Source organism: Ictalurus punctatus, chromosome 10 (genome assembly GCF_001660625.3).
Source record: "Ictalurus punctatus breed USDA103 chromosome 10, Coco_2.0, whole genome shotgun sequence".
Lineage (NCBI taxonomy): Eukaryota > Metazoa > Chordata > Actinopteri > Siluriformes > Ictaluridae > Ictalurus > Ictalurus punctatus.
Genome location: NC_030425.2, coordinates 25343553 through 25367494, shown reverse-complemented (window position 1 = coordinate 25367494; position 23942 = coordinate 25343553). Strand labels below are relative to the sequence as shown.

The following is a 23942-nucleotide window of genomic DNA, read 5'->3' as shown; positions in this document are numbered from 1 at the left end:
TATGTTACGCGAGACTTAGCTTGGTCAGTTGGTGATCTAGTTAGCAGTGGCACTGATGATGATGATGATATGAACATGAAAGATGAAGTTTTGGACACTGATCTGTTTGAGCAGAGTATACAGATGAGGAAGTGAGAAAGCTGGACAGACTAAATGACTAAAGCGCCGCTGCATTGCTCTCTTTACGTAAAGATGATACAATGGCTAAATCGTGCGGCATTACCTTCAGCAGGTAGTCAAAAAGCAATGTGGGTAATATAAGAAAGTGTTCCTCAGTGTGAACATACTGTAGACCAAAGAATTTTAAACTCATTTGTAATTTGATTACAGAACAAATCTTGGACTCTGTTGAAGATCAGATGATAAAGGTGGATTTTTTTTTTCTTGAATAGTCCTCTTTGCAATGATTCTTTTCTTTAAATATTATGAATTAAGAGACATGTGAATGTGTCTGTATACTGTCCTCTATAGCTATAAGAATATTTGGTATACAGAAGTACACGAGCACGCCACTGACGTTCGTAAAGTCCTGTGTACTGTACTGTATATGAATGTTGAAGACAACCCGAAGAGCATCTTCCATGTTTAATGTTGTCGTTTCTGTCGGATATCTACGCCCTAACTGGGATGCATGTTAGCTGTCTTTTTTTCAACAACAGCACCCCATGACTAAAGCTGTGAGCCTGGAGCAAGCTGTTACAGATGCTGTACATGACCTACAGGCCATGTTGGCGTCATATATCATTGTCTTGCAGGTTTATCATGTGAAAAAGCAGTTAACCCAGCCATCATTTTCCATGTATCTGAGTGAACTGAGCCATGTTGTCTTTTCTATGATCTGCTAGTGGAGCTGCTTTTTATAAAAAAAAAAGAATGACTTTCCTGTCTGGTGCACAGGCTTTCAGGAGCAATCGGCTTCCCGCGAGCACATGCACGCTAAGTGGATTTCGTTGGGCCGATAAACTTTATCCGATCATACAGCTGCAATCAAAATTATTCAATCCCCGTTGCAAATCAGGTTTATTATCAAAATGTACAGGCTTTCAGCTGTTTGCAGTGGACAAAGCAAACAAAAGCAATTGACGTAGTTCAACGCAATGAATGCGTCAAGTAGTTTCCCCAAATTCAACTGAAAATGCAACTTATAATGATTTCTATATGCTCAAAATGGTTCAACCCCCTGAATAGAATCCCTCACAACACCGCCAATATGCAAAACAAGTGTTAATCAAGGGCTTCATTAGTTGCCCCAGGTGTGCTTGAGCTGGAAATACCTGAACTGGCTAGGGGTAGTAAGTATATGAAATACCTGGACGTGGCAGAAAAAGGAAGCCATCAACAGCTGCAAGCAGATTTGTGAGAAGGCAGGTTGTGAAAAACCCTCGAGTGACTGCAGAAGACCTGCAGCAAGACTTGGTGGCAACAGGCACTGAGGTTACAGTGAGCACAGTAAGGAGCGTACTAAACGCAGAAGGTTTCCATGCCAGAACTCCAAGACATACACCACCACTGACCCAAAAGCACAAGAAAAGTCGACTCAAAATCATATAAATAAGCCGCAGAAGCTTTGGGATTCTGTTCTGTGGAGCGATGAAGCGAAATCTATGAAACAAAATATGTGAACAGCGAATTTCGACCTCAAATACCCTAAAAAACAGACAAAAGTGTCTTGTGAGATATATAGTAGTAGTCACATAGTTTTTTGCCTTACAATGCAATAAATGTTACCTTAGCGAGTAAAAATATCTCGAATTATAGGCAAATTCAACTAACATTTCCTCTTCGTTAGATTGCTTTTAAACAAATAAGGATTTTAAGCCTTTTAAAAAAGATTTTTTTACTCAATTCGAGCATGTAGTTGTTTTGTTCTATTGGCAGATCATTCGCTTATTTCGTGCATTTAGGCTATTTCTAGAAAAACGCAAAACAATACAGTTTTAATACAGAAATTTAGAAAATTCTTTAGAATTTTTTATTTATTTTTTTTAATTTTTGAACTTTCTAAAGAATTTTCTGAATTTCTGCATAAACATGACTTAAAACATCATCAGATTTTCACATCAGAAGTCCTCAAAGTAGACAAAGAGAAACCAGTTAAACAACTGAGAACGATATTTTCATTTATTTATTGGGGGAAATGATCCAGTATTACATATCTGTGAGTGGCGAAAGCATGTGAACCTTTGCTTTCAGAATCTGGTGTTGACCCTTGTCCTCAGAAATCTCCTTTGTTCGTGCCTTGATACACTTCCACAAACGTGTGTTGTGAAGATCAGACTCTGATAGATCTCTGTTGTTTAAATAAAACAGAGCGCTCACTCACCTGATCGTCATCCCATTGATTGAAATCCTCTGGCTCTAATTTCACCTTCAAATGAACTGCTCATCCTAGGGGTTCACATACTTCTGCCAGTCACAGACTTATAATATTGGATCATTTTCCTCAAATAAATCAATGAACAAGTGTAATATTTTTGTCTCATTTGTTTAATTGGGTTCTCTTCATCTACTTTTAGGACTGTATGTAAGTAGAATCATAAATGAATGAAATATGTATAAGTAAATATGTCTAGATATAGGCTTAAGAGTCATATAATAATAATAATAATCGCATAATGATTTGCTCAGATGTCATTTCTTGCAGTCTAAGTCCAGCATCAACTCAACATTAACATTTTAGATGATATGCTGGTAAAGGAATGACTTTTAAAAAAATGATAATAAACTAGTGCTAGTGTAAATAAAATAGGAAACGGATCTATTTCTTGTCATCTCATTCTAGATAAGTAAACTTTCACCATATTTACGCCTAGCGGCAAGTGTTTATAGAGGAAAAGCATTTGGATTCGTTCTTTCCAGCCCTTCTGTAGTCACTCCTGAATGAGGACCTGAACCACAAGAGTGTTAATGTGGCTATGCTAAAAAAAAAAAAAAAAAAAAAGTTAATCTATCCCCAGTAGCCACATCACATGACCCTTTAACACTCTTTGCCTCATATCAAAAGCGATCAGGTGAGTGACAGGCGTTTTTATGCCACCACAAAGAGAGAGAGAGAGGACAATGTTCAAAAGCGTCATCACCCTGAGCGGCTCAAAAACACGTTCTCACATTACACACCTCGTACTGTAATGCTGCATCGTCAGGGTGTGTGTTACAAAGACACATTTTCGCACTTCTTTTGTCTTCGAACCAGGATGTAAGCGTTATGGCGTGTTTCGGTAATAGTATTCCAGTTACATTGAATATTGTTGCTTCCTGCATTGTAAATAGTCTGGAAATGGTTGCAAAATGGATGTAGTGGGTTTCAGATGTGCATGACATGGCCATGAGATAAATCCGCAGCGTGGAGAGTTTGCTGGAGGGCTGTAGTTAGAGACGGAGGCTGTAAATATGTTTGCACTTCGGAGGGGACCTGCAGCATATTACAGTGCAGCTTAGGAGGATGTGTTAAAAGCAGGGTGGTTTAGTTTGACAGCTGAGAAATAAGGGTTAATGCTCCTTCAAAAGAGATAATGTGAAACACCTGAGGAGCCTTTGGGGTTCTTTTTCTCCTTTAGGGAGGATTTCTCTCAGCTCTACAGTATCTACAGTATCACGGCACTTTACCTGGGAATGTAAATGCACCGTGTTGCCAGATGTGTCATGCATGAATTCTTTATTTGAATTATTAATCTTTCGAATTAACACGTGATCTTCAGTGACGATGAAGACTTTTTTTAGTTTAAACATCTTTGGCTTTATTTTTCACTTTGGTTAATGGTTTCCTACATGGCGAGTGGTGTCCCAGTGGTGTCCCAGTGGTGTCCCAGTGGTGTCCCAATGGTGGCCCAATGGTGGCCCAATGGTGGCCCAATGGTGGCCTAATGGTGGCCTAATGGTGGCCTAATGGTGGCCTAATGGTGGCCTAATGGTGGCCTAATGGTGGCCTAATGGTGGCCTAATGGTGGCCTAATGGTGAAAGGCTCTGGGTTACTGATCAGAAGGTCAGAAGTTCAAGCCCCAACACTGCTACCACTGTTGGGCCCTTGGACAAGGTCCTTAACCCTCAATTGCTCAGTTGTATAAATGAGATAAATGTAAGTGGCTCTGCATAAAATGCCATTAATGTAAATCCTACATTACCCATAATGCTGCTGAGGTGGGATTTAGCCCTCACTTTATGTCTACTTAAAGAGAGGGATGCAGCAGAGCTTTACTCCTTTAGTTTATGCAGCTCTCTCACCTCCTCGTCCTTACACGAACAAATCAGATTCCAAAAGGCAGAGTCTCATGTTTTTTAGCTGCATAGCATTCTGGGACGTTGAGTTCAGTGTTTGCACCGCCGTCTCCGCTACCTCTCATTAATATGACGTTAAATGTAGCTGGAAAGTGGTGACTGAGAAAAGAAGCGTTTACTCGTTTGATTTTCGGAGCGAACAGTAAAATCTGAACGTTATCCTTTATGTCTGAGGTTGCTGATATTTTCTCCATTTAATAAACACCTGTTGCAACTGAGTGCAGTACACAACTGCTAACTTCTCATAGGAAAGAAGGAAAATACAGCACCAACCGACAAATTAGCACCGGAATCACTAAAGAACATCGCACGTATTTCAGTATGTGTTTCAGAGTGGAATTTTCCGTGAATTATTTTGTTCATTTATTCCTGATTACCATGTACAGGACGTGATGTGGTGATTTATGATTCAGGAAATGCTACTCTCCTGTTTCAGCTCATTTAAGTGTGAGGAATGTGCACAATGTTGCCTTTACTTCACTTAAGGCATTTTTTCTGACACACTAATCTCTAGAAGGTCAGGCCTGATAGAAAAATCCCTGCGTCCACTGGCCTTCACATTCTGTAACAGAATATCTTCCTTCTCATGAACGCTGATCCAGAGTTTTCTTTTTTTATAGCTAAAATCGGACACGTCTGTTAACCGCTAATTTACAGCGAGTCGGTGTTAGTCTTAAATGTTGGTACTGGAGATAATAATCTAAATACGGAGTTATTTTACGTAAGTAATCAGATAGATGCAAGGATGCGCACTGAACGTAAGAATGTGGGATTATTGATGGATTGATGGATTGATTACAAATGGAAAATGGATAATCAGATGTCACAGATCTGCAGCTGCATTTAGCAAATTTGCTCTGTCAAAATGCTCACACAGCAACAACTCACAAAAACTGGTTTTATGTTTATTTATGCTTTTTGTACAGAAAAGTACTCTTCACGAATCTCAAAGGCCTTTTCTTCCAATGTACCGCCAATATATAAGCGGACGCTATACTACGTCAATCACATGGGCTCAGTTTAGTGCTAAAGCTCTAGAAGAGTGCCCTGGCCCTACCTCACTGAAATCTTCCAATAATCTGCAGTAAAGAAAGACTTGTATAATAGTTATCTCCCTATCCTTTATCCGATCCTTTATCTCCCTAAAAGGCATCTCCAAAAGCATGTTGAGGTAAGTTTAGCTAAATGTTGCTAACATTAATTGTCTATATTTAAATGAAATTAGCTTGCTAGGTTGCCGATGCCAGTTTTTTGGTCAAAACGGAGTAGCGGCTTCATCATCTACGAATGAAAACCTTCATTTTATCGGTTAAAAGATTTACTTTTTAATACATTTAGCACATTTAAAAGTAGCAACATTTTGACTTTCACTTCGGCATATATACTTTTAATCGAGTATGATTTTCTTTAATTTCACGTAAAGATCATTTCTCTAGATGGCTGTGGATGAAAAGGAGAGATCCGTGGCTGCATGGTACAGATACGGGTGAGGTGTGTGCTGGTGTCATGCGTTGATGCATGAATAATTCTGGTTGTGTTAGGTAGATGCCGAGCTGGAGCTTGCTACAGCCTTCGTCACTGAAGAGGCCGGTGTGGTTTTGGTTGCGTTTGGCATGCTGGCAAGGCTGAAGGTCGAGCAGGGTAATCCATAGGAAATAAGCTACTTGGACACAAGCCACAGTCTGATCACAGCAGGCTGGGTTGAACTGGGTGAAAGGGTCTGGGAGGAAAGTGGAAGCTCAGTGGTTAAGATGTTAGGACTACTGATCGGTCGTGAGTTCAAATCCCAGGCTGCCACTGCTGAACCCTTGAGATAAATGTAAGTAAAGCGATAAGGGTGTAAAAATCCATCTGTAAATGTAAGTGTCTGATCCTGAAAGACACGAAACACCCGATGACCCCAGGAAGCATCGCAGATGTTGTATCCAAGTGCGCCATGGTTTTAATCTGCACTGTTCTGAAGATGACGCGTAGCTTTACAGCAGAACTAGGTCCACCACAGCTCTTCCCCTACATCACAAAAACACGGCTGGACGCTAAATTAAATCCCGGTAAAATGGAGATCTTACGTATTAGTACCAAGGCGCTTCTTACTAAGTTCCTGAACTCTCCACGGGAATTGATGACATCACTGTTAAATCCTCAGCCAGTGTTCCCAACCTCTGTGTTATTTTTGACTCCATCCTTTCCTTTGAACCCCATATTAGGTCACTAACTAAAAGAGCTTTTCTTCAGCTCTGTAATTTAGCCCGACTCTCAGTCAGAAAGATGCTGAAACCCTGGTCCATGCTTTCATTACCTCACATCTAGATTACTGTAGCTCCATGTACATTGGTATATCTGGGGGGAAAAAAACATGAATAAACTGCAACTTGTTCCAAACTCAGCTGCCAGGGTCCTCACATACACTAAACGGACGCGCCCCTACCCCTCTCTCCTTCCGATTCTGCACTCTTTCACCCCAGCTCGCACATTAAAGTCCTCTGGTACTGGTCTGCTGGTGGTACGTAAGATGAGTCTGGCCACTATGGCCCATAGTCTATGGGTGGCAGATGGTTCGGTGTCATGGCCGCCATTCTCTGGAATTCCATCCCACATCTCTGTGACTGTGCTTCTCTACCCTGTTTCAAATCTCAGCTGAAAACCTACCCCTTCTCCCAACGCCATCACTTTTTTATGCAAAGCAAGTATGGGAAAGCCACTATGTACATTAAACTATTATTATTATTATTATTATTATTATTATTATTATTATTATTGTTGTTGTATTTGTTTATTTTCCACTTTCGGCTGCTCCCCTTCAGGGTCACCACAGCTGATCACCTGTAAGCATATTAGGATTCTGAAGTTTTACACAGGAAGCTCTTCCTGACACAACCCTCCCAGTTGTCCGGGCTTGGGACTGAGAGCACAACCTTCCAGTTGTGCGAGTAAGTGGTAGTAAGAGCATGCTAGCCTCTAGTCCACCAGGGAACAACAACAACAACAACAACAACAACTTCATCATCATTTCCTCCTTCTTCATCTCATTCTCCTTTTCCTCCTTCTTCATGTCCTTCTCCTTAATCTCCTTCTTCAGTCTCATCTCCTCCATCTCCTTCTCTTTCATCTGTTCCTTCTTCATCATCTACTCGTCCTTCATCTCCTTCTCCATTCTCCTCTCCCCCTGCTTCATTCTCTTCTCCTTCATCTCCTTCTCCTCCTCGTTCATCTCCATTCTCTTCTCCTTCATCTCCTCCTACATTCTCCTCTCCCCGTTTCATTCTCTCCTCCTTCATCTCCTTCTTCATTCTCTTGCCCTTCATCTCCTTCTCCTCCTCCATCTCCATTCTCTTCTCCTTCTTCATCCTCGATCTCCTCCTTCTTCATTCTCTTCTCCTTCATCTCCTTCTCCTCCTCGTTCATCTCCATTCTCTTCTCCTCGATCTCCTCCTACATTCTCCTCTCCCCGTTTCATTCTCTCCTCCTTCATCTCCTTCTTCATTCTCTTGTCCTTCATCTCCTTCTCCTCCTCCATCTCCATTCTCTTCTCCTTCTTCATCCTCGATCCCCTCCTTCTTCATTCTCTTCTCCTTGATCTCCTTCTCCTCCATCTCTTTTTTTCTTCATCTCCATTCTCTTCTTCGTCTTCTCCATTCTCTTCTCCTCCTTCTTCTGCATCTCATTTTTCTCCTCCTCCTTCATCTCCTTCTCTTCCTGAGATGAATCTTAAACCCACACCTAGGTAGGTGTTTGCTGTGAGGAGGAAAGCTTTTTAAAACATTTTCAAAGTCTAACCAATGTGTACGTGAACACAAATATCTTTTTAAAAAATGTCATTCCAGACAAATTGAAATTGTACAAAGGATCTGCAGACAGCACAGTTTCTGTACCGTCTCAACTGGAACAGTTCAAGAGCCGTAACCAAAGTGGATGTCTTTATAGATCCGCAGATACAAACCAGATTTCCCATAAAGTGAGAGCGTGAAGTGTAAACAGAGTATCTGAATAATAATTCATTTAAAAAAAAACCAAAAAACATGTAGAATCTCATTCAGATACGATTGCCGTTAGACAGGAAAGTAACTTCATATGTAACTCCAGAAGTACACAAATCTTTCTCTACATGCAAAAGATGCTTTATTGGATGAGCTCAATCAGCAGATCCTTCACCTCATTCAAATAAAAATCATGAGAAGGTCCAAACGTCATGCATCGGCTGGAGTGAGGTCAGAAAGTGTCGTGTCTGTTCTGAACATGAACACACTCGTGCTCAGACAACATCCACAACACACACGCACACACACACACGTGTAATTACAGCAGGGAACCGCTTTAAAAATGAGAACAGTTTTCCCCCTCTGTAAAGAAACAAGCACAGGGAATACTTTCTTCTTAAACAGTAAATCGACACGGTCCACATTCTTTCTCATTTATTTTCAGCTTAAAATAACCCTGAGCGAAAAGTCTCGTAAACAAGTCTCGTCACATTCGTCTCCTGCATTCAGCGTTATTGTGGATTGTTTAACAAACATTAGCACCGTCGTGTCCCGTTGGTCTAAACTGTAAAGCTAACGTGTGTTTGTCAGTAAACAAACGTCACATGTGCAGCCTACGATGTATTTCCACCAGTGGTAGAAAAGAATAAATAATAACAAAAGAGGGTTTCCCTATGAGGAAGAGTTCCTAGCAGAACCCCTCTATGAACGTTTGAAGAACCTGGTGAGAAGCCGATGAGGGCGTGACCGGTTGTAGCTTTGGTAATGTACGTTACCACCCCGATCAGTCCCGCAAGGATTTCCCGATTTCGCGATCGCAGAAACGAGGGCGAAATGAAAGGAAACGCCGCAATATTCGGGGGAGCTTGCAGTTTTTCAAAATTACCGCAGGTTTGGGCCGAGACGAGTCACGTGACGTCATCACGACGTGCATTCAACCAAAGCCCTCTTCGATTCACGTGTGTCGAATATGAGAAAAGGTCTCATTTACCAACAAATATCACTGTGAAAGACAAAAAAAAAAAAAGCACAAAATACTCTTTGTTTTTGGGGAAAAAAAAAAAACCCGGCAGGAAAATTCAAGCATTTTTGGCTGAAAGCGTGTCGTGATGATGTCATTTCTGTGATCGCAAAGCCGCTAAATCCTGGAGGGAGTGAATATTATAAACTTGTCCTTTATGTTACAGACGGAACTACTGTCAGAGCTGCTGTTTTAGAAAACGAATCAACACCTTCTGATTGGAGAATTCAACCTCGCTGTATATGGTATAAGCTGCTAATATGTAAGTGATGGCAGGAACTTGTTTCACAGATGTTCCACATGTGTTTCAAATCAGATTAAAAAATAAACAATTAAATTTAAAAAAAAAGAAAAGAAAAAGGATGACGTGTCGTTCTTTACTTAATAACAACTTTAAACTGTTGGCAAATTGCAGTGGTATAAGAGGAAGAAAACACCCCGTAATGTGGTGTTGTGGGAAAATAATCACACGGGGTGGTGTGACGCGGCCCGATGCGACGCGGAGTTACTGTCCCCATCTCAAAGTCGATTATTTTCCAATAACAACACAACTCAAAGTGTATTATTCCTTACACAACGATAATACAGTCAACCCTGATAAACGGTCAGAGAATTCGCGTACTTGAGCACATGCGTCATTGAGTTTCATCTAATTAGTAACACATGCTGATTAAATCCCCAACTACTGAGCTGAATTATGATTGCTGTAAGTACTGACTTTATTTATTAGCAACATGTCAGACATTGTGTCTCATTCTAGTCCTTTGCGAGTCTTCGAATCAGCGAGTGCCATTCTGTCCGCTTCTTGGTGATGTAAGGTGGCGTGATGGTGTTCGTGGGAAGACGAGCGCAGCCTCCGACTCGAGCGCTTTCGCACAGCGCCTCAGCGTTACAGATGACGTACATGCCGCAGTCGTAGCTGTTCTGCTGAGAGGGACACGGCTCTTCTACGAAGGGAACTTCAGTCCCAGCGCCCAGGAAAGCCTGGAGCTTTGCGACGATGCGCCGGGCGTGCTTGGCATTGCCTCCGCTCTGCGAGTCGTAGTGGGAGAAATGACCAGAGTGGCGCTGGTAAAGCAGCAGGCTCCAGTGTGAGCCGCCGGCCGCCTGGTTGGAGTTATCGTTGACTGCTAGAAAGACCCAGCGACGCGACTCTAGCCTCAGTGGCTCTAAGAAGACAGCCAGCTCCTCCTGGCATGATGCACATTTGATGAACTGGGTGACCTCAGGACTGATGAAGCACACGGCGTCACCCAGGCTCTTAAAGCGCTCCACAGCGAAGTACTCAAAGGCAAAGCCGATTACCTGGTCATTGAGCCAGTGGGGGCCTTCCAGCAGGGAAACGTCCGAGCGCCTCAGCAAGCTGTCCTGATAACTCAGAACAACCGGGTCCATCTCTGAGGACGTGACACCGGGAAGGCAGTGTTACTGGAAAACAATATGAGAAAGAGAATATGAGGTTTGGCATCAGTGACCAGAAGGCTAAGGCTCACCACTGTGCATTACATCGTATCGTTTGGCATTTAAAGGTTCCTGTAGACCTGTACATGATGCAAGTTGCAAGCTCTCAGCGCAAGTGTGTACAGTACATCCAGCAATCTGTCTCAAACATAGATACTGCAGGAAAGAACAATGAATACTCAATGTTCTCCAGTGCTAAAATCTAAAAGTGAGAATATGACTTGGACAAAACACATTGGGACAGAACGGTGGTGTATGGTGGAGCATTGCCATCTCACGGCTCTAAGGTCCCCCGGTTTGAGCTCGGGTTCCTTTCTACGTGGAGTTTCACAGGTTGTCTCATATCGGTGTGGGATTATTTTGGGTAAAATAGTCACTCTAAATTACCCATAGATGTGAATGAGTGTGAGTGTATGCATGGTGCCCTGGTATCCTATCCAGGCTGTATTCCCACCTGGAACCCAGTGATCCCAGGATAGACTCCGGATCCACCGTGACCCGACCAGGATCGAGCACTCACTGAAGATGAATGAATGAACACCAACACAAGATCAGAGAGCCATTTAACCTCAATAACTCATCTCTATGGTAGTATTGTATTGTATTGAAGTGTATTAATAAAAGATCCAGATTACACTGCATTGTGTCACATGAAGTCTACTGGAATAAAGTTGGTTTGGCGTCGGATATCCGCGGATATGCGGAAATTAAGGGACCGTCTCTAAAGTTACATACGACATTGTTAAACACGATTCTAACTTCAATAGCATTTGAAGGGAATGACGTACAGTCACACAACCAACTGGAAAGTGTTCATCTAGGGGTCAAAAATCTAAAAGGTGTGCATCATATCTGACACCTAGATGAACACTTTCCAGTTGGTTGTGTGACTGTACGTCATTCCCTTCAAATGCTATTGAGCTTTAAATAATGGTATATTTTGTGTATGGGCCCATGCAGTAATAAAATACATGGCAATATTTATATATGATTTAATAGTTTATTTTGTTAAATAACAAAAATCGAAGAGATGTGCATTATAGCTGACACCTACATGAACACTTTCCAGTTGGTTATATGACTGTAAGTCATTCCCTTCAAATGCTATTGAAGTTAGAATCGTGTTTAACAATGTCGTATGTAACTTTAGAGACGGTCCCTTAATTTCCGCATATCTGCGAATATGAACGTCCAACGTCAAACCAACTTTATTCCAGTATGAAGTCTGCCCTTTTCCAGACTAGAAACTCTGCATACAGCTGGCAAAGATTTTTAAGCTTATTGCAGTGCTTAGTTACCACATATCTGCTATTGCATAGCAGTGATTTAATAAATCAAAAGCTAGAATATATATATATATATATATATATATATATATATATATATATATATATATATATATATATATATATATATATATTTTAATTAAATAGCCGACAAGCTCCCTCCTTAACAGATCTCTTCCTCTGCAATACGTTGCTAGCAAGGAAGCTTTAGTTAGTAATGCAACTAAGCTTATTTTTTAAGGGCTTTATTTCGCATAAAATATATTCAAAACATTTTACCTTATAGACGAAACATTCACCAAACCGTAGTGTCATAGCAGCAATCTTTACTACCAATGCACCAGACGGAAACGACCAGAAGAAATAACTGTCGTAAAACAAATCCTGTTTTTACGACAGTAACTGCAGGACAGAACAGTTTTACCTCACGCCCCGTAATGATGACTACAATGATTCGCTGGTTTTAATATTATGACGTTTTCCTGACAACCAATCATCTTCAGGCACTTTCCATAGCACCCGCCTTCTGTGTTTTTTTTCCCTCTCTACCTGTATTAGAAAAATCCCGCCTCTCCCTCTCTATGATTCGCTGTACATCTGAAAGTAACCAATCGTAAGCGTGGACTTGCTTGCGATTACGAAAGCTCAGCCAACCCCGGTACAGGAGGCTGGGTTAGTAGGAATGTGGGTGGGAAACGAGAGAAAAAAAAAGGCGTTTAAGCGGCGGGCACGCGCAACGCTCACCGAGCGCGACTACGCTAAAGATGAGGAGCAGCAGTGATTAGTCCGCGGAGGAAGAAAAAAAAAAAAGGAGACGCAGGAGAGAAAGGAAAGAAGCTTGTCATGTTAATATGTTAAGTGACAAGACGAAGACGTGATAATGGGGTTTTGCGGTGAATTAAAAATGGTTCTGTGTCATGGGCCGTTTTGTCAGTTGGAAGTTCGCGCGAGGGAAAATTTGTGAGAGGAAAGAAAAAAAAAATCCGTTGGGATATTTAAACTGGGGAGTCGCGAGCGCTGCTGATCTCACTCTCAGCTCACCGAGGAGGACGTTAACTACTGCACCGCGGAATAAAAACAGGGATTTTCATTCCTTTTCTTTTATTGTTCACTTCGAAAAGGTGAGTGCTTGGTTTTTAATTAGCGTTGAAAAAAAAAGACTTTCTCTCGTCCGTTTGACTGGAAAGAAGTTCATTAATTTCCCCCTCAGTAGTCGCTAGGGCTCTCTGTCGTGACGCTGTTCAGCTTTCTCATTCATCTCTGGGGCGCTTATAATTCTGCTTTCCCATACTCATTTCAGTATTATTATTATTATTATTATTATTATTTGTTTGTTTGTTTGTTTATTAGCGTGCTGTAGTATAAAGGATGTAACTAGTCTGTACTGTGTTGTGAAATGTGGACGTGCTGCTCTGCTTAATGGTATAAGAACATTGGGGTGGCCAGGGTGGGCAAAGACCTGGCATCACCTAATTATATATCAGATAAGCTTAAATGAGCAGATTTAATTAGTACAGGTTTAAAATGAATAACCATATCCTGACAGGACATTACTGTATCGGCTTCCTAACGCTGAGGAGTTTTAACATTTAACACTCTGATATAAATCAGAAATGAGTGTGATGGATATGGTTCATTTAAATCTGTATGAATTTCAGGAAGAATACTTTTTAAAGTCCCTATCAAATCAAAATTGTGGCTGGCTTTCAGTATGAATGTTTGCTTTATGGTTATCTAAGAGCTAAAAAAAAAAACAACCAATTTTGATGACATCATTCTGCACTTGATTTTCTGTCCAATCAAACGCTCTCTGATATCTGAAGTGTCCCTCCCCCGACGTTGATAAAAATCCATGATACTGACTGCCCCAGGCTGTGAGGTATGCTAAACACTATTGGCTGTTTAAAAAGTGGGAGGAGCCACTATACGTCCTGCCCTGACTTCCTGTTTCAGTGTCGGCACATGGAATGACGCTGCGGGTTTCAAGGAACTTCACAGGGACTTTAACGTCCTTCCTAGAGAGTCAGATTTGTGGCTGCCACCCTGTGCCACCTGCATGGCCACGCCCCTGAGTAGCGCCCGGCTTATTGACCCTACTCGCACCTGTCTCCGGTTGTCTGCCTCCACTGTACTCCACTCCACTTTTCCTCAATTCTGCCAAGCCACAAAGTAACAAATCCAAACGTTTTGCTTGCTGGAAAGACTCCTCAGACCGCCGATCCTCCAATGACTCTTCAGTTCCCATCTCCTTAGTTCCTGCATGTAATTAGTTAAAAAATGGAGGAAAAACTTGTAAGCGTGACTTCATCTCATCCCTTTGATGTGTGTTTTAACTAGTCGGCTATATGCAGCTACTACCACAGAAACGTTGAGCAGACCACACCCAAAAGAGACGCGAGTTCACCCATGACGATGCAGGATCAGGCAGATGGAGATGATGATGATGATGATGTATGCAGTTAAAGTGATTTTTAAAGTATCAGTGAAAACAGTTGAGCTCTGTTCATTAGATATAAAACTCCTGTTCCTCTAAATGCCTTGTGTTCTGTTTTAATCCCAGATATCTAGGGCAGCTTTTTAAACATTTTTTTTTTTTACCATATTTGGGACACGACTGCTTGACAGGGACAAATGGAGGCTTTCTGTTCCAGCACGCATTCATGCTGTGAAGGTGAACTTTCATGCCGTGTGTGTGTGTGTGTGTGTGTGTGTGTGTGTGTGTGTGTGTGTGTGTGTATGGTTGATCATTACATCATTTTCTCAGCGAGTGTGCTCGGTAATCCAGGCTCATCAACCCTTTATGATTTGTACAGCGCTGTTGGTTAGTTGTCTATTTCAGCAGCTCTGACAGCAGTGCCGGCGTAGTGTACTGTAATCCTAATCCAATCAGAGTCTCCGATGTCCAAGTTGTAGACTACGTGTCTATGAACGGATTAAAAATGATGACTTTTTCCTTCTTTAATGAAAAAGAACGTAGTCACTGGCAAATTGCTGTAGTATAAGAGGAACGAACCCAGAAATAAACCTGGAAACTAATTTGGTTTTCATGCTGTTGTAGCTCAAATGGCTCAAGGTTCGACATGCTGATGCTTTTCAGCTCACCGTGGTTGTCAAAGTGTGGTTGTTTGAATTACTGTAATACCGTTTAATAAATGAGAAATTGTTACTGTTGGAAAAATAGTTACTGGGTAAGAGGAATAAAACACTTTCGGGTGTGGCTCGTTATTGATTATACTCCTATAACTGTGTGTGTTAAATCTTAGTTTTAGTGTAGAGTTCTGTATGTTTGGTACGTTGTCCTGTATATCGTACTGCACTAGACATTTGTGCTTACTGATCATATCACTGTTGGTTAATTTGCTATGTAGCTCCTGTTTGTTTGAGCACGAGGCTTCGCCCCGTTTCACACACATCTCGTATGCGTAGGGATGAAGCAGAGTTGAATTTATTTTCCCGATAGGGGAAAAAAGGAAGCACCTGTCCTGTGCCAGTCTTGCTCCACAGGCACAGGTGATCAGACCGCGTCCAGAGGAATGCTCAGGGTCTGCCTCAGCTGTTTGGGCGGACTCGGAGGGCAAGCAGAGGACAACTGCCCCGTCCGGATATCTGACACCCGAGCAACTACGAAATGCGCCATGTGCATCCTGATAGACACTTATTATTAACAGCGCTTGCACTTGTCTAGTCTTGTGTTTATCTAGAACGAGGACGTATGCAAGTAGTGAATCACTAACAGGGCTCGAATTGAGTTTTTCATTCATCATGGCTGCATCTCCTTCGCTCAGATCTCCTGATTTATCTCAAAGCTCGTCTCTGTACGCTTGATTTATTCTCACCTAATGGAGGTTTAACTGGGCCAGATGATGACCCATATAAGGGCAACACCAGAATCGAGGGAGGTCGGCGTCAAATTCGCGACGTTTACATCCAGTTTTTAACACGAAGAACTGAAGTGCTGTTGTATCTACAGGAGTCTAAATAACAATCGGTTTCTAATGAACACCGAGCGTCAACGTAAGAGGGTTAGGATTCACACCGTCTGAAAGTGAAGCGTTTTTAGGGGATATAAAAAGTATAAAATAACCATTAAATATTCACGTAGACCAGATTACTGCCTCACTAAATATCTGTAGAGGAACCTTTTGTGGTGATTTTAATTATTTACTTATTTATCAATTTTAATGATGTCTAACTTTTCAACCTAGAGTGCCTTAAAATCCACATCCATAATGCAAGCTAGTTTCCACAGTGCTGTAACATTTTTATAATGGCTGAATTCTCTATTTTTAAAAAAAAGTCATGTATAACCTTTTAAACACTAAAATAAAATGAAGGCTGTTGAGGACGCGTGTTATTTTGATATAATGTTTAACACACAGTAGCCAGCGTCAGTCAGAATCCTATAATAACAACGACGCAGATTTGACGGATGTTTAGTGAAGTAATATGTGGTTTTGGCCCAAACTTTAAAAAGCGTCCTTTCCGGAATGTTCTTTCGCTCTTTTGTTTTGTACGAGTGCAAGTGGCCGTAGACTAAATATTTATGTTTACTAAAAAGAGAAGGAGCTTGGTTGGAATGGGATGAAGAGCTCAGATTCAGGCGTTTCCCCCGTGTCTCTAGTACTGTAGGTCTAAATCGGTCGGTTTACTGCACGTGTCTGGTTAACTAGACCTTCGCTCTGTAGTTTTATCGTTATAATCCTCACCCAGGGAGTGAAGGATGAGAGACTTCTGTATCTGAAAACTGAATGTGACCTTGTAGAGCTTGTAGCTAAAATGTGCTGAGGCGAGATGAACACTGAGCCTTTAACTGGAAACAGTGATTGATACATGAGTCATATTTTGTATTAAGTCTAATAATGTGCCTTGTAGGAGGTTTTTGTTTTTTTTCCTTATATAAAGATAATATTAGTGACATGGAGTTACTGCTCAAAAGGATTTCCTTAGAAATACGCTGCTATTTTGACTTGAAGCTCAGAAATGTTTTTACAAACCAAACAATTCGGGATTACTGTTGGTTAACTTTCTGGGGGTTTTTTGGGGAGCTTCTCCTATATTCTGGACAATTGAGATCTCATAATTTACTATAAGAGTCAGTGGAAACTTTTTTTTGCCGTCGATTCTTGTAATCATTCCCCAGCGTGACATTGTACGCACGTTCCAGTCCATCGTTCGAGATCATTCCAGGGAAATGTTTCCGTTTCCAGTTGGAGATGGCAGGTAGCCTACGTTTGCACACACAGGTGAGAATTTCACGTATCCGGTCTTAAAGACGAGTCTTTATATGCAAACGAGCTTTCCTTACGACTTTCAGAAGGCCGTGCTTTTGTTTGAAACGTTTGGGAAAAGTTTTGTGAATGAGTAAGGTCCTTTTTGACACGCATTGTTCTGCTCTGGCTCGGACTTGTTAACGTGTAGCACCTTCACGCTTTAATTTAACACCACAGTCTTTGAAGGCAGCTCACTCGGGTAGTTTTGGGTTTTTGTTTTTTTTATGTGCTCCGTTCCTCATAGTTCCCTCGGATTGTATCGTCAATTAGAGACGAGGCCTGGTAAAGCCATTAGTGCCCTTTTTTTTCATCCGCCTTCGCCTCAGACGACCGTCTGCCCTGATGTCTGTTTTATTCTCCAGGGACGTGTCGTTTGGGAAGATGTTCGTCCTGCTTTTTAGCTGCTAGTCTAGGAGACTAGATGTTGGTTGATGTTTAATGGGCCTTTTAATGGGTCTTTCAGTGAAGTTTTGGTGTAAATGTCTTTGTAGACAAAAACGGACTAAACATTTGAGAGATTCATAATTTTATTTATTTTATTTTTTTTGTACATTTTCTTCGTCCTCACGTGCACATCGTGATGAATGCCACTGGAACATAAATTACCAAGTGGGAAAGAACCTCCTAAGACAACCTAGGACATCGTTTTTCGACTTCTGAATGAGGCCCAGTGTGAAAGTATGAGCTCCATGAGATCTGGTAAGAAATGTTGTAATCTTTTGACGTCTTTTTAATTTTCACTTAAGCGTAATTAGCGGAACTCGTGTACTGAAGTAATGCCTTGTTGCTGGTAATTAGTCTCTGCGATGATTTGTTGTCGTCTGTGTAAGACGTGAATACATCACCGTTTTTTTTTTTTTCAATCTAGGTGCCCTAATGAAGGTGTGCCGTTCATTTAGGTCCTCAGACTAAAAATACAAGATCATAACCAGGAAATCTGGACTCGAGTGACCTCCTTCTGTTGGAAAGAATGAGCACAGGTGCCTGAAATAAGCTGGCCCGTCCTCTCCTTGGCGCGCCGTCCTCTGGAGGTTCAGGCACTATACTTTCAACCTCGCGTCTGGGGAAAAATCCACGTTATCGTTTCACCGTGTCGGTATTTTATTTTTTTAAGACATTTGAAAAATTGTGGGGTGGGGTCTACAGACATGAGACTCAAGAGATAACAAGTCAGGCCTTTAGATGTTTGAAGAGATGTGACGGTGAGGGGAATGTTCCCACCCGTTAATCGGCATGTGACACCAGTAATACCAGTATCAGTGGGGAGGTGGGGGGTTCCCTCTTGCTTATGAATGCCCGTGTGTGCGCAGTAATCTTTCGCTTTCAATTAGCGGTGGCAATTGCTTGAATGGTGGTTTCATTGTTATTTGTAATACAGTTACATTTATATAGCGCTTTTCTAGACACTCGAAGCAGTTTATATAGGGGGAATCTCCTCAACCAGCACTATTGTGTAGCATCCACAGTGAACCATTGTGTAGAACTATTGTGTAGCATCTCGCACACCAGCGAGAGGAGAGGAGCGAGTGATGTAACCAGTACAGAGATGGAGATTATTAAGGGGCCATGATGGAGATGGGGGAATTTCACCAGGACACCAGGGTTATACCTCTACTCTTTTTTTTTTTTTTTTTTTTTTGCGTAAAGTGTCCTGGGCTTTTAATGACCACAGAGAGTCAGGACCTCGGTTTAACCTCTCATTTGAAAGTCCCCATCACTACACTGGGGCATTAGACCACACACAGACCACAGGGTGAGCACCTCTTGCTGGCCTCACTAATACCACTTCCAGCAGGAGCCTTAGTTTTCCCCAGTAGGTCTCCCATCCAAGTACTGGCCAAGCTCAACCGTGCTTGGGTTCAGTGGAAAACCAGGCGAGAACTGCAGGTAGACTCGGCCCTGGCTATATCTGTGGTGGTGTGTGTGTGTTTTTGTTTTCTTTTTTAAATGAAAAACACAACTACAAAACAGTACAAAGACAAACTCGCTTATATTAAACATAGAACTTTTGAAACCAAATCTTCCGCCATAGTCTTGTCAGTCAGCTCGCCTCACTCTCGTCACATGCTAAATGAACTCTGATTCCTGCTGATCTGTGCTGCGACTCTGACTCATTCAGCTCATGCCGAATCGAGCAGACGCGTTCCGTTTTTAATTCTAGCGTCTGTTCTGTAAATGAACTAAATGTTTGTTACTATAAAAAGGCAAAATGACGGTGGGGGCGGTGCTGCACTGGACAAGTGATTTAATCGGTGTGCAATAGCCAACACCAGTAAAGCAGAAAGTACGCCTCACTCCTTACGCGTACGCTAGGAACAGCGTACAGTACGCGTGACGCAAATTTCATCATCAGGTCGCACATGAGCATTTAATTCTTTTGCACTATTTAGTTCTTCCACAAGCTTGCAACAGTGACCCAGGGCTGTTGATTCTCAAGGTAGTCAAAGAAAAAACGAAAGAGACGGAATCGAGTGCAGGTTAGAAAGTACCTGCATTTGGATAATTCTAGGCTTAAAGAGTATAAGGATTTGTACACGGGTGCTAATTGTGGCGAGAGATCCCCCGAGCATCGTTCTGTGTTGTGATTCTTGTTCGTTGTCATCCTGAAGACGACTCCAGAAGACCTGCTTTACTGCTCCGTACTGACTCTTGTAGGCCAGGTGGGGTAGTGCAAGTTGTCGTAACACGCATGCGTCAACAGCCTGTGTACACGTACATGTCAAATGAAAAGGCTATGCGTACGACTGAACACCAGAGCCTTAACACCGGCTGTGGCAGTAGGCCTACTTTCCATATCAGCTTGTGATTTGTGAGTTGGAGATACCTGGATTTCCAACGTCTTCGAACGTTCAAGAGTGTGTACACTACGTTTCTGATACAGATTTTTCATCCATTACCAGGAGATGTCCTCTGAACTGCCAAGCCAATCATTTTATTTATTGAAGTCAGACATCGACCGGTTTCACAACACACTCGAGGGGGGGATTCAGGGAACTTGCTGCTGAGTGCTGTGATATTTTTTAACTTCACGTGTGGTCAGCAGTTCTGGGTTTTATAAATATTGTTGCAAGAACAATGACATCACAGGCATTGCATCTGGCATTGTTTTCCTGATCAACTGGAGTGTTGTTTCATTCAGCAGGTGGTAGCGTTTATGGACTAAGAACCTAAATACCAACCCTAAGGAGCGTTTAACTCCTTTCATATCGAAGCGTGTATTATGTACGATATGACCGTTCTGTATTTCTGTTGGATTTGAGCCCATGTTGTAGACACCATCGTGGCCTGACCTTGTGAGTTAAACAGCAGATGTTTTTGTGTTTTCGCTCTAGAAACAAATTTCTAGAAAGTTTTCATTATTTACATTATTGTCCAGATCTTCATCACATTCTTTTATACCATTTTTTAAAAATGTATATATTAAACAACTACTCTACTGAAGGGAAACTCCATAGTGAGCATTAAGGATGTGTTCAGCGTTTTAACGGGATACGATTGTAGTAAGGAAAATTACAGGTTGGCCTTCTCCGAGAAGGATGCACGCGACGCTGCCTTAAGTTGTGGGTAAAATAAGGGACTTCAGAAGACAGCTGTTTGCATGCTGCTTCATGAATGGAACAGCCTATATTTTGGGAGCGCAAGCACCACCCGAAACGCCGTTTTAAAACCAAATATCACAGCGTATCGGAGAACAGATTGTGTGCTGGGGCCATGTTCGGTTTCTCACTCTCTGTGATCCAGCATGTGGCGTACGATGACGTTTGATGTGCGTTTGTTTGGTCGCTCGTGTCCGTCTTTCGTCCATTTTACACCCTCAGGACTGTCGGGTGTAGCGGTCCGTCTTAACGTCCGTGGTTGTGACAGGGAAACGGCGTACTGTACTTATCACAAGGTCCAGCCACGTATTATCTCGTACTCGTCTCACGCTTTAATTTGCTTCTCTGCCTGGTTATGGTTCTTAGTTGGAAGGAACTAGCCAGTAAAACGTATGCACGAAGAAGAAACTCGGCTGTGTTGTCCCGAGCTCTGTAACCAGAACAAAATAGAAATGATCTCGACCAAATTTAGCCAGCTAGATTTCTCAAGTTCTAGCCATTTAAAAAAAGAAATTCATTTAGTTTTAGTGTAACAGTTTATATTCACGTTTCTGTCCATTGTTAAGTGATATTAATATTTAGCTTTTATGTATACATATGTTCGCTCTCTCTCTCTCGCTCTCTCTCTCTCTCTCTCTCTCTCTCTATATATATATATATATATATATATATATATATATATATATATATATATATATATATATATATATATATATATATATATATATATATATATATATAAATATAAATATAAAATATAGGTGTGTGATGTTTTAGTAATTTTTTATTAGAGCTGACTGTTTTCTCTGTCTGATCTGTGTAGAAGAATGTAAGAAAATTCCCATCTGCTTTTTGTTTATTTATTTGAGGCAATATATTGTTTAGTTTTCATTTAGTTTTGGTTGATTTTTTTATTATTATAATTATTATTATTATTGGTCTTTTATTCAATGGACAACAGAAGAGCTATATTTGCTATATTTCCAAAACTACTGTCCAGTCTTTTTCACCAAGGCTTGGTGCGATTTCCCAATTTTTCGTTCCAGCCAAACCAGGCCCACATCTGATTCCACGTGTTTAATCAGCTGATTTTGGCCGTCCGGACGAGGCCCCTGATTGGTTGGACTGATTCTCTTTGCCGATAAGATTAGACATGGTGATTGGATTGGTGTGTATGTTATTAGGACTTAATATCTGATCCAGCTGAAAGAGTATTATAATATTATATGACGTCTTCGGTTGTTTATTTGCCTCATTTCCTGTTCAAGTGTACAGTTTGTCTTTTGCGAAACAATCAGGTTTCTCTAAATATACTTTGTTAATCGAGTGTTCTGTGTTATACGTGTTGTGGAGAAGCTTTCCTTGTTTGGCTCACGTCAGGGTCATTGTCCAGACAGCGGGTGGAGAAAAATCTCCCGCCAAAAACAGGGCAGAGGGGCGCTGGCTGATCCTGCCCCGTCTCCACCACTCTCTCTGGGCAGGGCAGGCCTTGTGCTAATAATAACAGCGTCTGTGCTCAGGGCCAGCGCCAGCACCCAAAGGGTTTTTTTCCCCTCTTCTTCTTTTTTTTTTTTTCTTTTTCTTGGACTCTATTTAGTGTAATATAACGCTGAGTCGTCAGTGCATCAGCCTGTTCTCACATTCTCTCTCAGCAGTCTGTCGTGACTTGTCTTCGTGAAAAGTCCCGGATGTGTGTCTCTCTCTTTCTCTCTCTCTCTCTCTCTCTCTCTCTCTCTCTCTCTCTCTTTCTCTCTCTCTCTCTCTCTTGGACACGGTGTTTACGAGGCTGTAAAAGCGCTAGATCTGTCCCTGTGATGTTGTTTTTTGTGAAGGCTTTTTTCCCCCTTGTACGAGAATGCTATGTACAGGACATTAATACAGCGAGCTCTCTCTGTTTCCTCTTGTGTACTCGAACTCTTCTTTGGTGGCTTGTATCGTTTAGTGCTTTCCAGACTCTTCCAGAATTTTTTCTGTTAAATCAGTCGTCTCTGAAACCGAGCATACGTGAAGGTTATTTGTAAAAGTTTGTGCATCATGGATGATCTGGATAAAACATTAAGGTTGAGAAAAGGTCAACACTGTGGTACCACGTTAGATTTCTGGAGTTAAACCATGTAGGCAGCAAATTTATTTTCTTCTAGGCTCCTGATTGACAGTTGCTAACGTACTGTATCTCGACCGAGGAATGTTTGCGTACACATTTGTCGCTCCCACCTGTCAGCATTTAGCACGACGCAGACACCTTCCCCTTATAGCAGGGAACGTGTAGGGACTGTGTGCTGCTTTTAAGCTTTCTTCAGGACGCCGAACTGTGATTATTTACGTGGGGTGTGTGTGTGTGTGTGTGTGTGTGTGTGTGTGTGGGAGGCCTGCCTGTGGCCCTGCAGCCCTCTTTAATTAAGCGACGTGAGATTGAAGCCGCGCCGAGGCTGGATCGCTGCCAGGCTGGAGCACGCGCAGGGAAGTCAGCCGAGCCCCTGGTGCAGGACTGCAGTGCGGCACAGCGCAGCGTATCTGCCCTTCAGCATCACTCCGACACGCCGCCCGCCTCTGGGACATCCCACAGCTTCGGGAAAACACTGCTGTCACATTCTAGTGGTGCTGTGATGACAAAAACGGGTCAAATTTCACAGCACATCATGTTTTCTGCTTAAAGCAGATGAATGATTTTAAATCGCTTGCAACACTCCGGAGTAAACACGGTGAAAAAAATACCCTACCCTTTTTGTAGGTTTTTTTAAAGCACGAGTACTGAGTGTTTTTTAAAATTTTTATTTTATTTGTATTTTTTTATTTTATAAGTTTTGTTTACTTACAGCAGTGGAAGTTACGTTATTGAGTTCTTGCAGTTTGACTAAGTATCGACCGGGATTAGATGAATCCAAACCTCAGTAACTCTAAAACAAGCTATGAATAATTTCCACTTGATCTGAATCTGATGCGTCGGTGGAAAAGTTCAGGAATAGAAAGCTCTGTGGCTTTATAGTGGGCAAAATGTGATGGTACACAACATTTTAAATCATGTCCGTGAAATAAAGCTGTACTCGGGAGAATC

General features: G+C 41.8%; 2 protein-coding genes across 8 annotated transcripts in view; one reads left to right on the top strand and one right to left on the bottom strand.

Moving 5' to 3' along the window:
* Positions 1–8673: 8673 nt before the first annotated feature.
* senp8 (SUMO peptidase family member, NEDD8 specific) lies at positions 8674–12451 on the bottom strand. 2 transcript variants are annotated; one of them, XM_017477274.3, is made up of 3 exons: positions 12301–12451; positions 11190–11254; positions 8674–10702 (listed from the first exon to the last, which is right to left on the bottom strand). In XM_017477274.3, exon 3 carries the CDS (start codon positions 10667–10669, stop codon positions 10031–10033), a length of 639 nt encoding a protein of 212 aa, XP_017332763.1. In that variant the 5' UTR covers positions 10670–10702; positions 11190–11254; positions 12301–12451; the 3' UTR covers positions 8674–10030.
* A 279-nt stretch (positions 12452–12730) lies between these two features.
* myo9aa (myosin IXAa) overlaps positions 12731–23942 on the top strand; it is a 123887-nt gene continuing 112675 nt past the window's right edge. For all 6 annotated transcript variants that reach the window (XM_017478025.3, XM_017478024.3, XM_017478023.3 and 3 more), the window contains exon 1: positions 12731–13142. The gene's annotated coding sequence lies outside the window, so the exon portion shown is untranslated. The remainder of the gene's footprint in view (positions 13143–23942) is intronic.